We start from the raw sequence: 17,772 nt of genomic DNA on the forward strand, positions 1-17,772 counted from the left end.
CTGCTTGTCCTCTTTTACCCTGGTGGAAATCCACATAACACCAACATAGGACCATGCTTCTCGTAGCAATAAGGGACATGTCTAGTCCCACCATTGACCTAGAGCCTTTCAGTCCACCGTTACCATAGCAAGAATCACTTCTAGGAACTGGGGCCAGGCTGAAACACAGAAGTAGAATAAGTGGCCCGAGAGGGATAGACAGACAGGTGGGAGCCTGGCAGAACCTAACATGGTCTCGTCAGAACATAGTGTCAACACTGTGTGAATTTGGATGGATAAAACAGCCATTACATTTGACAAAATGTAGGCTGTTAACCTTTAAAAGAGCAATCTCAGCAGAAAAGTAGGGCCAGAAGCCAATTTGCCATGAATTAAGGAAGGAATGAAAAGCAGAGGAAAGGAGGCAGCTGATAACACATTCATTTCAGACATTTGCGAGCAGAAGGAGGAAGCTGTGAGACATAACAGAATGCAGTGATATCTTTATAAGATAAGGGGGAATGAAACAATTTTGAAGGCAGAAGGAAAAGAGTCTGTGAAGAAGAGATATTTAGAGACAAACTCAAAAGAGCAAAAGAAAAATCTTTGAAAATCGAGATAAGGAAAAAACATTAGAGAGGGATTATCTTTAAAAAGGAAAGACTCTTTATCCTCAGACACATTAAGAAAGAATGAAGAAATGAATGTAGAAGGAAAGTACAGTAAGGTATTCTGTGGATATATAATTACTTCACAATGGTCTTTCAGTCAGCAAAGTCATAGGTCAGGATAAGGAATGTTTTCGCTGGATTTGGGACTTCCGTAGAGTTAAAGATTTTTATTACAAGAAAAGCTTATAAATTAGCCTATTGATATATTCTCTTCATTTGAAGAGATGACAAATGATGAGTGAATAAAGTAACCTTATTTGCCAAGATGGGTTTAAAGGAATGGAGTGGCTGTCAGGATTTGATTCTACCTAGAAGATCATAAGTAAGAGAAGAAGACAGAATTCACCAAGTATCAGAAATGAAGCTAAAGTGAAGGTTGAGGCCAATGGTAAGATGAAGAGATGAAGCAATAGAGATGAAGGCCAACATTCAAGCTAAAAAAGTTAAATTTAATTTGTTGTTTATAGGGCCTGAGCATTATGCTTCTGTTCTACCTTATGACCCAAGAGCTGGGACAAAGAAGCGAGCACAAGAGTGATGCAGGGTTGGGACTTAGTGTGGTCCATCAATGAGCAAGAGTGAATGGGAGTGTAGGGTGGTAGGGAGGGCATGGCACCTCAGTCAGTGGGGAATCTCTAATAGAACCAAATTCTTGTCTTCTTAGATCTTACCCAGTGAATGTGAAGATAGTTTGAAGAGTGTCAAAGTCTTAAGTCTTTGTAAACTGAAGACTTCTTGTTGAGTCTTAATTGAACTACTAACTAGCTATGTAATCAGAAATAAATTATTCTGATCCTTGGTTTCCTCATCTGCAAAAGAGAGGTAATAATACTCATTTCACAAATATGTGTGAAAAGCAAATTACCCAGAATTTAGCACTAAATAACTAACCTGACATAAATACTCAAAATGTAGCTACAAATGGTTGTATCCGTAGGTCTCTTTTTCTAATGAGATATAAACATGCATTATAATGTATTAAGGAGATATAATCTGCCTCAAAGTGTCAAATTATTACTATAAAAAACAGAAATTTAATATATGCCCATTAAGATCTTCTTTAAATTCTCTGTAATGAATCAAAGTATTCCATCAACTCATTTCCCACCATGTAGAAAAGTAGAAAATTATCAAACTTGGTAGGCAACAGGCACTTTCTGTCAATGACTCTGAGGAGGAGAGCCAGGGGGACCTTGAAATGGCATACCATTTTTAGATGCCATATTTATAAAGCTCATTGAACACTATTCTCTCCCACTGAGTTTACACGGCACCAAAACTTCTTCCCTCACAGTGTCCACCTGTCAGGGCAGAGTAGGGAGACCCAGCTCCAACCAACACTGAATGAACACTCTTGCCTTCCCCCTGCATTGTCCAGCCAGCAGAACAGCTTGGGTCTGATAACTTATAAATCAGAACTGAAACAAGAAACTAATAGTCAGACCATTGTCAGCATTTTCACTTTTAAACACCTGAATTAGAAGCAGAGGTGACATTTATTTTTACTCACACTGCATAAAATATAACCTATTTTTATTTAGGATTTGTATGAGTTGAGGATATCTACAAAGATTTTAATTAAAGTATAAGTTAGATCTTTAAGATGTTTCTAACTTTCACAGGTCCCTGAAGTAAAATATTTAATCCCAAAAAAATTAATTGAAAAAAAAGTTGTTAAAACTTCTTTTCATCAGCCTTACCCTCCTTAGCCAGCTCAAATATCTTTTCTGAGTAAGGCTCCCACCCTAAAATTCCTTCTGGAGATCCTTTCATTAGGTATGGACATTCCTGAGTCTGATGGAGGTTGGCAATTGGGAAGTCTACCTTGAAAAGGCTAACTCGGGACAACCACGGTTGCCGAGAGCAGGCTCTGACAACCACGGAGACACAGCTGCCTCTGCACTGAAGTGTGAAGCTCTATGTGAGATATTTAGGTTGTAACAGTTTTGTTGTGGCTTGTACAACCCAGAGCTCATGTCCGTCTTCCGTGAATCACACAACTGGCTTGCATCAACAGCAGAGAACCCAGATTGTTTCAAAGGTGGTTCTTTAAGTTTCTTTCCTGGACCTAACCAAATGTCTCCATTTCTCCCCCTCCCTCCATTTCTCCCCGCCCTCCATTCAATTGTAAAATGAATTATACAATTACAAAGCAGAAGACATAGCACCATCTTTCCACCATCCCAAAATGGAATCAATTATTAAACTCATTATATAAGGACTGTAAGTAACAAAGATGATAGAACCCCTGGAAGTCAACACAGACTCTGAGAGTAAGTCATAGTAAATTAACCTCACTTTATTTTTGTCATGATTAGTAGACTGTGCTTAAATCCAAATACATGGTGCACTTGAATTTCAGCAAAGGCTTCAGCAATCATTTAAACTCCAATAATAATGAGTGTGCCTGGACCCAGAAAGGCACTGGTATTTGAAAGGAAATATCACCGCCATAAAGTTCTGGCATCATGCCAAAGCTATCTTTGAAAGGGAGAATTTGGTTTAAGTGTCATTAGTGAAACACTCCTCCTTTTTATTGATTGCAACATATTAGGAATAAAGATGGTTGTTGCCCATTGGATTGAAAAATCATCCAATAAAATCAAAGATAAAATCTAAAAACTCCAGATTATTAGACACAAGCATTCTGGAGCTATTTCATGCTTTTGCCTCAAATTTCATATTTCTCATGCTAATTTTAATCCATCATTTAAAAAGTATGCAGTATGTGATAAGTAATGTGTTCAATGGATAGGTGAATAGCACTTAATTCTAAGTAAAGATTACTATGAAAAATTATACCATCTTCTTGGGAAATTATAATATAAAGGAGTTCGTAACTTTTTTGTGAAGTAAATGCAGCTTTGGGTTGTAGAAGAACTGCGCATGGAGCAGCAGTAAGGACATAGGTTAGCACCGTGAGCTAAAGGAGCCAGAGTGTCACTTCCTACTGAAGTGATTTGGGGACAAGTTAATTAAACTGTGTGCCTCAATTTTTCATCCACAGAATGGAGTTAATAATAGGACTTCGCTCTAGTAATATAATGACTAAATGAAGTAGTGGCCATACAGTGCCAGACTACTGTCCAGCAAAGCCCTGTGCTAAGTGCTAAATGTTCATTATCTCAGTAACCCTCACAATAATCAATGAAGTAATATGATCATTCTCTCCATTTTACAGATGAGGCTTAGAGAGGTTAAATACTTTTGCCCATGCTCACTTAGATAGTATTGGCAAAGCCAAAATTTGAACTGAAATCTCTCCAACCACGAAGCGGGACTCTTGACCACCATAACAATTAACTGTAAAGAAAGCATTGGATCCCAGGAAAAAAGCTGAAACCCATCCCGAGACCTGGGTACATCACAGCAAGGCTAGCAGCAAGAATGGACTCATGTTGCTTCCCCAGGCACTAGGTGGAACCCCTTGAATTTCTGCTGCCAAGAATATCATTAGTCCCCAGGAACAAAGTGAAGTTGTTTCATCAGTCAGAAGAGCAGAGATACAGAGGCTCGTAATCAAGGAGCAGACAGGAATACCACACAGATAAAGTGGTAGTGCTCAACATTTATTTTACCTTGACCTTCAGAAAAGGTCAGGTGGTCCATGACATGAGATCCTCCCATCCTAAACTGTGAGGGAGGGTCAATGATCTACTGCAGCAATAATGAAGTATTGACAGGTCTTAGGCTATGCATCTGGCTTCACTCAAAGGTCCATTAGTTACAAATGCTGGAACACTTTGCTACTATGGCCAGTTTCTCACATAGAATTCCCTGGGGTTTCTCAGACCAGGGTCATAGCATCATCACTCTCATTCTGACTCCTGTTCAAGTCGGTGGACTTAGACAGAATTAGCTCCATCTGCTAACCCAACCCAGAAGATTACAACATCTGCCATATTTCACTAGGTGGGTCAAATGCATCTCCCAAACAAATTAAGAAGCCTGTGAAAACCCCACTTAATCACAGAGAAGCAGACTTCTACTCATATATTGCAAAATATGTCCTCTCAAATTCCACAGACACGTATGAGCAGAGGAAAGCCTCTCTTTCTCTTGAGCTCTCCTGAGATCCACAAACACTGTGTATTTACATACAATTCCATTGCAACAAGGGCCTGAGCAGTCTGCGGAGGTTACCTGCCTATCACTGAATAACAGGATCAGGGTCCACAATAGTCATGGCTCCAGACATTGCCCTTTGTAAATGCCCCCTCGGTAGCTCCATTACTGGCTGAGTCAAGCAGACAGGCAGTGGATAGGCAGGTGGATTTCTATGCCCTCGGGGCAGTGCCTGGCTGCCTAAGCACGGAGCTTGGAGCAAAGCTGCTTTGCCATCCACTGCCTTCCAATGGATGCTCTGGGATCTCAGTTCTAACACATAAAATTTGGAGAGGAACATCCCACTGTTCTATCACATGGCCCAGTAGCAAGCTGGATTTGAGGGTATATTGGCAGAAATGTCTCTTCTGAGTACCTAAGGGTACCCAACATGGGAGAGCCACAAAGAGTAAATCTGCTATAGTATGCCAGAGAGCAGATTCCAAAATGAGTCATAAAAACAGAAGGTATGAGCTTCTATTCTAGAGAGTGTAGTCAACACCACCAGATGGGAACAAGGAAGTCTGAGACCAACCTGAATGGACACAGGCAGAGGGCTCCCAATCAAGCCCAACTTTCACCCCAGTTTCCTGGGCCTGACTCCACATAGAGGGCCAGCTGTGGGAGAGGCAGAGCTCTGTGTAACCTGGCTTGTTCACAGGTCTCCATGTGCACAAAGACAGGTGCAGTCACCCAAGACCGCAACTGTGACAGCCTGACACTGTCATAAAAACAACTCTTTACTCCCCAACTACGTTTATGCTAACCTCACACATTTACAAATTCTCTTTTAGTTTACATTTAGGATTATAAAATAGGTAAATGCTAAATGAAATTTTTCTTAAGAGAAACAGTTTCCTCCAAATTTCCTCATAACACTCAGATACTATGACCCTACCAAGCTATTCAAATGATACCATTGAAGAATTATTAAATTTGGCAGTGGACACTTAGAAAAGTCCTACATAAAATGAGCTATTTCAATAGGTGCCTTTACTTTTTTTATTTTTGAACAATGTTCTTATTCCTCAAATCATTGCCACCAGAAATGTATTATCTGTGAACAAAGCTGCTTGTGAGTTAGAGGAACGTTCGTGTTCCCTGCAATGTTGCTGAGCTGGCCTGTGCAGAATGTCTGCGCCACAAAAGCGGGTCATTAAAAAACGCATCTTCCTTGGTAGAAGCCCGAAACTATTTGTTTTCCATTTTGACTGTCAACACAAGCACTTCCCAGACACGTCAAGGCAGTAAATCCCAAAGCCTGGCTAAATAGGATGGTGTTACTCTTGTGCATTTTTATAGTCATCAGGGAGAAAACAACTTATTTCCATATTCATTGATTCATTTGGAGCCTAGGGTGCCAGTGGGACCCTTAAGAGATTGATCCAAATGTCTTCAAATAATTTCAGGCTTCACTTGGCAAAGGACACTTCCATAAACAGACATAACTCTAACTCGGGATTCCTGAAGGAGAAGTATGAGCTGCTTGATTAAAAACAAATAGATTAGGGCTAAGCAGGATTCACACTCTTCCCAGAGTAATCCAAACAAATGAAAGGCCAGTTCCTCTCCGGACTTCTTCCCCTGAGGGCCCTAAGATCCTAGACTTCTGTTGTACCGGGCACACGAGAGAAAACAGATGGGCATGGGTGACAGTCGCACGAAAAGGCCCTCCTGAGAGCCATAGAGAAAGAAATGTGTCCACACAGCCCTGTGCAAGGAGACTGTCCACCTGCTGCCTGTTCTTCAGTCTCAGAGTTTGCAATAACTTCCAAGGAAAATTCGCCTGCTGGCCAATCCCAAACTGACTGTGAACCATGGTGCAAAGCTGAACCCCACCCCCTCTAGAAGAGTCAGAAGAATCTCAAATTACTAACCCTGCATTATGTGTCTGGACGTTTTGTTGTCTACCTTCCTGACCTGACAAAAGGGTGTGCTAAATGCAGACTTGCCACGAGAGTGGGAAGACTGCTAGTCCTTATTAAAAACCTCCTATTACTTCAATAAAGTAGCTGAAAATTCTTACTCCATCACATTATTTGTCCTCTCCCCAGTGAAGGAAGGAGCATGTGTTCAAGTATACAGCTAGCCATTTTTAATGCACTTCAACTATTTGGTTTCATGTAAACCCAACCAATAGTTACTGCATAAGTGAAAATAGCCCAGTATCTCTTCTCTGTCTATATGTTTATGTTTCCTCCATCTGCCTAAGATGGTACAGTCTTTGGCTGTTCTCATGTTTACTGCATGGCCCAGACAGTATCAAAGCAAAGCAGAAAAATCTATCAAGCTTTTCAAATCAAGACAATAGTTATCACTGCACGCAAGCAGAGCTGGCTTTTACTTTGCCTGAGTGACCCATGGAGGAATTTCAATATTGCTAGCGTGCTGAAGTTCTGAAATCCATCCACTTTATCCCAGGAGTACTGGTTTCCCTCCCACGCTTCCCTTTGAAATACAGTCTTTCTCATCATTTGTTCATTCAAAAGCATTTAACGAGTACCTTCTTTGTACCAGGCAAAGTGCTGAGTGTCAGAAATGCAAAGTTGAGTTGAAAAAAAGTTCTCACCTTGAAAGAGTCTGGCGATGGAGATGGTGTTCTAAATAAATGGGTATAATCATGTGAAATGTGCCTTAATCAAGGGACATGAGGCTGTGTCAAAGTTGGAGAAGGAACAGATCCTCATTTTGAAGGAACCAGAACAGGACTCTCAGAGGACATGAGCCTTCTATTTACTCTCTCAAAAGTTCCTGCCTCTAAGGACCTACCTGGAGATAGCAAATGCACATATAGCTATGATACAAAGCAATACTGGGAAGTGCATTAGAGATATAAGGATGGAGCTCTGAGACAGTTCAGACTAGAGGTATAGCCACTGGAGAGATCAAAGGATGTGGCATTTATGACATGGTTTGAAGAATGAGAAGGCCTTTGGAGACAGAGCTGTGAGAAAGGGTTAGCAGGTCTTGAGAAGGCAAAGGATGGGATGTGCTCAGGGAGCTGGGGTGCAGGCTCACGGCAGAAAAGGCGGAAGATGAGCTTTGAAAGCCGGGGTGAGGCAGGATTATCGAAGGTTTGGAAGTAGATGAAAAGTTCACATGTGCTTGGACAGACAAAATAATCTTTGTCCTCCATAACCCCCAATCATGAGTCATGGTTTAAGGAAGAACTTATTCCCATCAGAATACAAAGATGTTGTAGTAATGTCCACCTTAAAATAAACAAAAAGAAACAAAACCACCTCATTGACTAGCATCTTCTTCCAGGTGCTCTCCCTTTCTCCACTCTCTTTTCCTGCAAATCTCCCTGAAAGAATTGTTGAGATCCTCTTTCCTCCTGAACCCACTTTGATCACATTTTGGCTCCACCCTCCACTAAAACAATTCCCATCAAGGTCACTCATGTCCTCCCACTATCCAGTCCAGTGGTCAGTGCTTAGTGCTCAGTGTCCTTGACCTTTCAGAGGCCTTGGGCACAGCTGATGGCTCTCACTTTCTTGTATCACTGTACCTCTCTGGTCAGTCCTTTTCAGCCTTTTTTGCTTCTCTCCAACCCCCAAGTGTTAAAATGTTTCAGGACTTCATCCCTGGGTTCCTTCTCTGACTTCATCCACTTCCTTAGTGATCAAATGCAGTCATATGGCTTTAAATACCACCTACAGATACGCTGATCACCTCCAAATTTATAATTGCTCTTTACCTGAAAGATTTCTCCAGGTTATATTTTTAGTCAACAAACTTCAGGGATGAGGTTACTTCTCCACCCACCCACCCAGTCCCGCCCCTGGACAGAGTGGGCTTGCTTTCCTTGCTATAAAGATGGCCTTGTGCCCTCTCCTGCAGCACAGCCCTCTGTGTGAGCAGGGGCCCACCGTGGGCCCCAGGGGGCAGGGAATACAGCACAGACAAGGAGCTTTGCTCACCTTATGTCTCTGACAAGTACCCATGAAACAACAACAGGCTAACTTGTTAGTTTATAAAAGTAAAATCCTAAACCATGCCCAGTTCTTGACATTAGGCAGTATGCTTTCTTTTATAAACTACTTAATACCTTAGCCCAAATAAATCACCTACAGAGGCTTCCTACTCACAGATGTTCAACTTAATGTTTTCACAGGAATAAAGCTTTACACAGAACAAAACGTGTCCTCCTCTGCCTGCCGCCCACAGGCTGTTTTGGCCAAGGCTTTTTATAGAGTTATTTTGAAGTTGAGGAAAAATCAACTAAGAGAGCATTTTAGAAGCTGTGTGTCAAATAGAGAAAATTCTGTCATTCCTTACAGGTTCTCTTAAACTTTAGGGTTTAAATGTTGGCGTGGCCCTGGGTGGTGTGGCTCAGCTGGCATGTCATCCTGTAATTGAAAGGTTGCAGGTTCGATTCCTGGTTAGGACACATGCCTGAGTTGTAGGTTCCATCCTTTGTCCAGGTACTACCAGAGGCAACTGATAGATACTTTTGTTTCGCATTGATGTTTCTCTCTTTCCTTTCCTATCTTTCTAAAAAGCAATGGGAAGATGTCCTCAGGTAAGACTTTTAGAAATTAAATAAATAAATAAATGTTGGTGTAAGTGCTGGGAAATTTAGGAAGGTAGATGGGAAATTGTTTTTCTTTAAGAATCCTTTAGGCTTCCCTCAGACTCAGCAATTCTCTCACCCTAAGGCTAGACCTGAACAAGCTTTTCTTCCTGAGTTCCCTGGATGAGCTTTTCTCATCATCTGTTTCACCTTAAAGTGTTCCCTTAAGACACTCAGGCTTTTAGAGATGACTCATTTCTTTGATTCATTCATACTAGCATCCACAATTAGCAGGACACACAGCCAGTGTCCTCATCCTTGTGTCTACAGATGTGAAACTTCAGCCTGCCAGTCCTCACGTGAGGCTTGCAGGCCAAAACAAATCAATCTCATATATGACTCCTACTTGCAAAAGCTAATCAATCCCTTACACAAAAAGTGGTGTTGGAATCTGCTCTTATGTAATTTGCATTCATTTAATATGTCAGAAAGATGAAATTTATGCAGTCAGAATTTTATGCAGTCAGAATTTATAATACAGAGCGAAAAAGTAAATGTTGTAACTATAGAGATGGATGACTTTAATGGAACAGGAAAAAGTGTCCTTAAAATAAATGACTTTTAAAACTTTATTAAAAGCAGAAATAATCAAGATTATTATCCTGACATTATTTATTATGTTGTATGCCTTTGCTATTAACAAAAATGTGTTATATTACATTTCGTAAAGGTAAACAGAAAGCCACAGGGACTATTTCAGCTTGTATTCTAGGAAACCCAGAACGCAATGCAACTCTCAGCCATCCACAAATTGGTGACCAAAACTTGTCTAGACAGGTTCTCATGAGAGTAGCATTATTAATTAAATAGCAGTTTGGTTAATCATGGTAGCCAAAGTAATTTTGGGGATAAATATTTTATTAGTGTTCCCATCAATAAAGCAAAGTAAAAACATGTATTTCAATTAATTTGTTTGTTATACTATTGAGATTATAGGTGGTAAATTTTGTTTGAGGACCTAAAGTGTGATCTAATATTTCTACTATGGCATGTTTTTGTTTTACCATTTCCAGCTAGTGGTACCATATATTTTGACTACCTGTCCAAAATTCCTTTCTTGTCATCTATCAAGAGATTATTATAGCCCATTAGTGAACAATTGGATCTGATAAATTTTCTCTTGCTATGCATTGCTGTTTTTTACAACTAGGTGTTATCACATTTCATTAGTAAAAAAAATAAATCACTGAATAAAGATATTGTGGTGGCATAACAATAAAGAACTTGATCTTTTTGTCAGTCAAAAGAATTATTTAGGAAAGGAGAAATAAATATATTGACCAATTCTCTTCAGTACATAGATTATGAATCTTTTCAGAAAATGCAGTAACCCAATATTTTTAGAATGATACATGACCTTAAAACTATGGAGAAGAAATAAGTAACATATTTATATGAAATAAGTAATAATATATTTCTTAAAAAATTTTAAAGGAATTTGCTCTCCTTTGCCTTTGTAAAAGTATTGATACTTCTATGATCATCATCTTATGCAATCCTTTTAACTTGCTCAGTGTCTCAACCTAACCCTGTCACTGCACTTACTCAAATGATAAAATCAGGACTTGCATTTGCTTTTCATTGTTAGCCACCCGGTAAATCTCTTTCTGTTTAGCCTAGAAAGGGACTTGCACTGGGATTGTTAAAAAGTTTCCTTAAAACATAAAAATGTATTTTATATTATGAATATTTCTTAGAGGGTTCTTATATTTGTATTCTTAAATGTATAAATAATGCAACACAACAATTTTATGGTACACCCATTAGCAGTTAATATTTTCCAGGCCTCTTATAACAGCTGTAAGGCAAACCAGAGGTTGGTGGGGTGGATTTTGTTTTCAGTCAGAATTTGTTTATCAGGGTGGAATTTTTTCAACCCCATCAAATCAGCTCTACATATTGACATGTGAAAACAGTGTTTCAGCATTAAGTTCACTGAGTAGGCTCTCAAGGGGCCTTCTCATCAATCCTCTGGCCTTTCTTCCAGTAAATGCCAATGAACCAACCAGTAAATGCCGATGGCCAAGCATGCCAAATAGAATCAGCTAACATTAGAAGACACCAAAACATAGTCTCTGTCAAAGAAGCTAATAATATACTAATATATACTTTAGATATCATTGTTATCTCCAAAGGTATCAGAGAAGACAAAATAATTTAGTTTAATTTAAATCAACATAAAGGTGTAGGTAGAAGTGTTATATTTTTTCTACAGAGTTATACTCTATTACGAAAGTAGAAAAATAATATTCATTACAGTGTTTAGCTATCACGAAGGACCTAGCTTTATAGACTAGACTAGACTCTTAAGACTAGAAAAGTCTTATAGCAATTGATCAAAATATTTTATTTATCTTTACCTACCTTACACCAATACAAATGAAAAAAATAATGATTTGTGAAATTTCACTTACTTGGGTTTGCTGTAAAAAATATTATCATAGTCCTGGCTGGTGTAGCTCAGTGGATTGAGCATGGGCTGTGAACCAAAGGGTCACTGGTTCAATTCCCAGTCAGGGCACATGCCTGGGTTATAGGCCAGGTCCCCAGTGGGGGCCATGTGAAAGGCAACCACACACTGATGTTTCTCTCCCTCTCTTTCTCCCTCCCTTCCCCTCTCTCTAAAAATAAATAAAATCCTTTAAAAATATATTATTGTAATAAGAAAACTATCAAATAACTGTGGGCTAACTATTCAATAAGCAACTTCCAAGATAAAATAAGAAATGCAGCATCTAAATTTTGGTCTGTAACCAAAGTAATAAAGCTAGTTCAGAAATGTGTCTATTATAACATTATTCACTCATTCTGCTACTGTCCTGCTCTTTGCAAAGGACCAGGAAGAGACCCTTGGTACCACTCACTCAGTCACACTGGACAGGAGACCTTGATCTGTTCAGTTGTCACTTGGTCTGGCTCTATAGAGTTGAAAAGATATCTGATTCGCCTATGTTTATATCATTAAAACTCATGTTATCTGAACTCTTTGAGCTGTTTTTCAGCTGAAAGGGTCATTTTCAAAGTAAGTCTCCAAAGGAGGGCAAATGCCTGCAAAGAAGTGCATAAAATATTCCAAAATGGAACACATGTTGAAAGGAGGTAATCCATAGGAGTATAAGGAGACAACATTGCCTCTATATCTATTTATTTTTATCCAATAACCTAAAAAACTACCTTTAACAATATCTAACATGTGGTTTAGCACTGGCAGCCTCACTAGGACTACAAGTAAGGAAGTTGTGTGTGTGGCTGAGTTTCTAGACTATCCTGTGAGGGGCAGGAGCTCCACTGCATGGTGGGATTGGTGGGGACAGGCATGTTGAGTGTACTGAGATGAATTACATTTTTTTGTTCTGAGTTAAGTAAGTTTACACACTATATTGCCTATTTTTTAAGAAAACTAATGCTCACAAAATGACCATGTGGCTTATAACTTTTCTTGCAAGAATCCGTGGATTGAAGATAAAACTAGTTATTGACACATGAATAAAAAAAATTGAAAAGACAGAGCAGACATGTATTCTCAGCCTAGTATAAGCTCTCTGTCAGCCATGATACAAAATAAAAAATAATGATGCTCTAATCAAATTAAAAAGATAATATTCTCAGAAAGTTATCAAGAAAACTATTAGAAATAAATGCTATTTAAATTAATTATGGTCTCTTTGTAGATACATATTTATAGTAAAGATGTGGAAACATACACTAATGTACAAACACCAAATCGATGCTGGCAGTGGTTTCTCCAATGTTAAAAGATGGTACTTCCTGAGAGGAGTGAATTGATATAAAAGACTTTTCAAAGTTTCAAGTCTTGTTTTTAAATCAAGATATGATTTTACTTCATACATTAAAACTTAAGTAATTGCATCAATATCTCTTCTTCCTTCCCATTGTAACCCACTGTCCAGGGAGCTAAGAACTAAAAACACAAGGTCACAGATGTAGCAGGCAGAATAATGGCCCCTCAAAGAAGTCCATGAACTAGTCTCCAAATGGGAATGAACTGAGGTTGCAGATGGAATTAAAGTGGCTAATCAGCTGACCTTAAATGGTCACCTTATTATCCTGGATTATCCAGGTGGGTCCAGTGGAATCACAAGGGTCCTTAAAAGGGGAACAGGATGGCAGAAGAGGGACACCAGGAACATGGCAACAAAGAAGGATCAGTTCAAGGTTGCTGGCCTTAAAGATGTAAAAAATGGGGCCACAAGCCTAGGAATAGAGGCACCTCTAGATACTGAAAAAGGCTGCAAAACATTTTCCAGATTTTCCAGGAGTACAGCCATGCTGACACCTTCGTTTTAGCCCACAGAGACCCATTTCAGGCTTCCAATCTCCAGAACTGTAAGATAATAAATACGTTCTGTATTTATTACACATTTGTACAGCACCAATCGAAAATTAATATAAGAAAGTTCTTGAGTTACATGTATACATACACACCCAAGAAAAAGCCCTAAGAGAAACCCACACTAAGAGAAAGCCCACCAAGAAAATAGGAAAATTATTTGTAGGTAGATACCTTCTAGTGTATGATTTACTAAGAAAATATTACACAATTATGGAGCCATCGCTATCACCTGCTGACAAAAAGAAATAAATGCAATAAATATAGCAAAAGCTTGTATATACATGCCATAAGATCTCATACAAATTAATGAAAATAATAGCAAGTTAATAAACAGGTAAAGGACTTCTGCAAATAATTTGGAAAAAATATATAAATGTCTAATAAAATATGAAAATGTTTCAAGTGAAATAAAACTATTGCAAATTAAATAAATGTAAAGATGCCATTTGTCTATTATACTGGCATATATTTTTAAGGGTGTGACAAAGCAAGCATTGTCATTCACTGCTGTAGCAGGATGAAATGTGTTACTTATGGCACTTCTGAGAATCAGAATAATCCAAAATACAGAAAAAGTATTAATATTCATTATAATAGTATGTATAATTTGAAAACAATGTTCAATAATAGCATATTGCTCAAATATATTACAGTATGTTTAAATTATGCAAATTTATATAGTTATTAACAATTAAGTTTATGATAAGTATTGACATGAGTCATAAGAATATAACCATAGCATATAGCAACTAAGAGAAAAAGGACTGGAAGAAATCCATTAGGAAGTTTTTTGTAATAAGACCATCGGCCATTTCTCTCTTCTGTGTGCAGCTGGTTTACTGAATGAGCTGAACATGGTAAAATACAATTAGAGGCCTTTTATTCTTTCTCCCACTGCCCCTTCAAGCACACTTTTTAGCCTCAATCTATCCTACCCTTTGTATCACATTTCAGGCCAAACATACAGCTCTTTTGGTTCCTCATGGATATTAAAAAATTCAGCCCATAATCATAAAAAAGATAAGAAATAAAAAATGTTGCAGAGGTTATGGAGAAAAGGGAACCCTTATACACTGTTGGTGGGAGTGTAAATTGGTGCAGACACTATGAAAAACAAGATGGAGATTTTTCCAAAAATGTAAAACTAGAGCTATCATATGACCCAGCTCTTTCACTTCTGGGTATTTATCCAGAGAATGCCATAACACTAATTTGAAAATATATATGCACCCCCATATTCACTGTAGCATTATTTACAAAGGCCAAGATATGGAAACAATCAATCTAAGTGTCCATGATGGAAAAATGGATAAAGAACCTGTGAATGTATATAAACAGAATACTACTCAGTCACAAATAACAAAATAAAACCTTGCCATTTGCAAGAACATGGATGCAAGAACTGTTATGCTATGTGAAATAAGTCAGATGGAGAAAGACAAATATCTTATGTTTTTTTATTCATATGTGGAATCTAAAAAACAAAAACAAACTTATATAGAGGACAGACTAGTGGTTATTAGAGGGGAGGGGCTTCATAGGAGGGTGAAATGGGGGAAAGGGCCATTGTATGGTGATGGATGGTGACTAGACTTTTGGTGGTGATCACTTGTAATGCATACATATGTCAAATTATAATATTGTACACCTAACACATGTAATATCGTATGCCAATTTTACCTTTAATTAAAAAAATCCAGCCCAGGCCAGTGCAAACTTTCCTCTATTTCAACTTTCCTCCTCAGCCTGGGTCTGACTTCAACTTGGAGACAGCAGTGGGGAAGGGACCTATCACTGCTTTCCCTCTTCTCACTCCACTTCTCTCTTTTGGGTCAGTCCAGGGATGCAGTGAAAAGAGGACTCATGGGAGAAGAGATAAGGAACCAGGTCTCATTTGTCTGGCTCAGTTGTAATCTATCAGGAGGTGCTCTCTGGGTGTACAGATTCCAATTGCAACTCTTCCTTCTGTAGGTACTTTTGTGGGTTCTTCAGAAACCCACCCCAACCATCTTTTAGGATCCTCTCAGCTATTTCTCTGGGTGATCAGCCTCTCTGGCTGGTGCATCTTCTACATACAAAGTAGCAGCATCGTTCTTCTGAGGCCACCTGCCCCTGGCAGGAAGTCCTCTGCGTGGGGTCCCACTCCAGAACAGCAATTCAATCAGTTCTCTCAAAAAGGCCTTACCTGCCAGGCTAAGGGGACCCATACACCTGACTGGCCATGACTGCTCAGCCCTGTCTCTTCATACTCTGTCACCAAAAGCTCATTTTTCCACAGCACCCCCAACTTTTGAGTTCTCCAAGTGGGAATTAGATACCAAGCACCTATGTCCCCCCATGTTTCTGGTTCCCTGAAATACCCCCTCACTTGAGGTGAGAGAACCTTCCTGTACCCTGGCAACTCTCTCTGTGTAAGTCCTTCTCAGTCTAACTTCTCACCCTCTGAGGGACTTCTTGGCCTTAGTCTAGATAGTTGAAAGTGGGCTATGAGTTCAGACTCCTAATCTACCTGGGCAGTCACAACCACCAGATATATTATTCTCTGCATTCAGCCTTTCACACTGGGACTATCAGGGAAGTTTCCTTCCCAATGTTATTTTATAAAGGGGAAGGAGGAACAGACTTTAACAATGGAGAGAAAGGTAAGGAGACAGACTATAACAGCTATTGAGGAACGTCTTTTTCATCAAAGTACTTATCAGAGTAATTTTAGACTCAACTAGATTCAATGACAGTTTTGTCCTCCAAGAATTACAGTGTCACTGGCTCCATAGAATAAAAATTGTCTTCTCAGTATAAGTGAAAAAAAAATGTTAAAAGCTAGAAAGCCTATAAGCACCTGCATTTATTCTTTTAACCACTAGTGTCCAAAGTATAAGTCATCTCATCTGTTTGATTTAATGACTAACAGCCGAAAGTTAATGCATTCTATTGTGCTATAATTAAAAAAACAATGTGGTATTTAAATAGAATTTATATTCTCTGAGCATTTTAAATAGTTTAGTAAATGATTGCTGTTTGATTTGTAATTAATATATTTTTATTCCTTTTTGGTTATTAATCATTAAAGTAGTTGTAATAATGAGTGCAGCTGCAAATTGCTCTATAAATAGTTAACATTTAAAAATATATGTTCTGGATAATCTGTGACCTTAAAATGTAACATCTGTATTTCCCAAATCAAAATTTAAGTAAACTATCTAGGAATTGTTTTTTTCCCCATTCCTGTATACTGTTTTAGAAAGCTATTAAAGTTGAATAGAAATGGAAAACCTCCTTAAAAATCACAGGCATTGTTCAAAAACAAGATTTTTTCTATTAAAATTCTATTTTTATTACAAATTCTAGATGTTACTCTTATATATTCTTTATCTATTGGATTATATATGCTCTTTAATTATGGACATTAGGCCTAGATTCTTAAAGAATGTTTTTCCTCTCCTTTGCAGTTGGTTGGTTTTGTGTATGCCTGTTATGTGATCAGTATTTTCATGGAAGAAGAGGACACCTGTAAGTATTGCTGCTATATCTCCCTGCAGGTTGATTTTCGCTGAGATGTAGCTTCCAACCCAATCATCATAGGGCTATGAAGTCATTTCTATTTGGAATTTAAAGTCACTGAACTCACCCTAGTAAAGTTACAATCACACATTTACAAACCAGACTGCACTCAGATAAGATGGTGCTGAGTGCTGAAACTTGCAGTCCCAGTTGTGTGGGAAGCTTCCCAGAGACACAGAAGCCCAGGGATTGCTGTCCTATTGTGTCTTTGTAACTTTTCATCGGAGACCTAAACAGGTTGCTGAGTAGAAGATTCGGGGCTGCTTTATCCCTCACCACCTGTAAGCATGCTGGCTGCAAAATTTTGTAATCAAATAGCAAAAACAACAATGCACATTATAGCAAGACCTATATGTATACAAACTATATAAAATGCTCTGAGAAAACTAAAAATAAATAACCTTCAAGGCAAGATGTAAAAAACAATGAGAGAGATGCTAAAAAAGCTAAGTAATCACATTTTAGCAGAACACTCAAAGAGGACATATACATGTTTGCAGGGAGAGAGGGATATAAGGGAGTTAAAT

General features: G+C 38.6%; 1 protein-coding gene across 1 annotated transcript in view; it reads left to right on the forward strand.

Annotated features, from left to right (window-relative positions):
* The window catches only part of NKAIN3 (sodium/potassium transporting ATPase interacting 3), a 535,660-nt gene that overhangs the window by 478,058 nt on the left and 39,830 nt on the right, over positions 1–17,772 (forward strand). The window contains exon 5 of the mRNA XM_045860759.1: positions 17,134–17,194. Within this exon, the coding sequence (XP_045716715.1) occupies positions 17,134–17,194 (61 nt within the window). The remainder of the gene's footprint in view (positions 1–17,133; positions 17,195–17,772) is intronic.

Source organism: Phyllostomus hastatus, unplaced genomic scaffold, assembly GCF_019186645.2.
Source record: "Phyllostomus hastatus isolate PE091 unplaced genomic scaffold, TTU_PhHast_1.1 phas_scaffold_21, whole genome shotgun sequence".
NCBI lineage: Eukaryota > Metazoa > Chordata > Mammalia > Chiroptera > Phyllostomidae > Phyllostomus > Phyllostomus hastatus.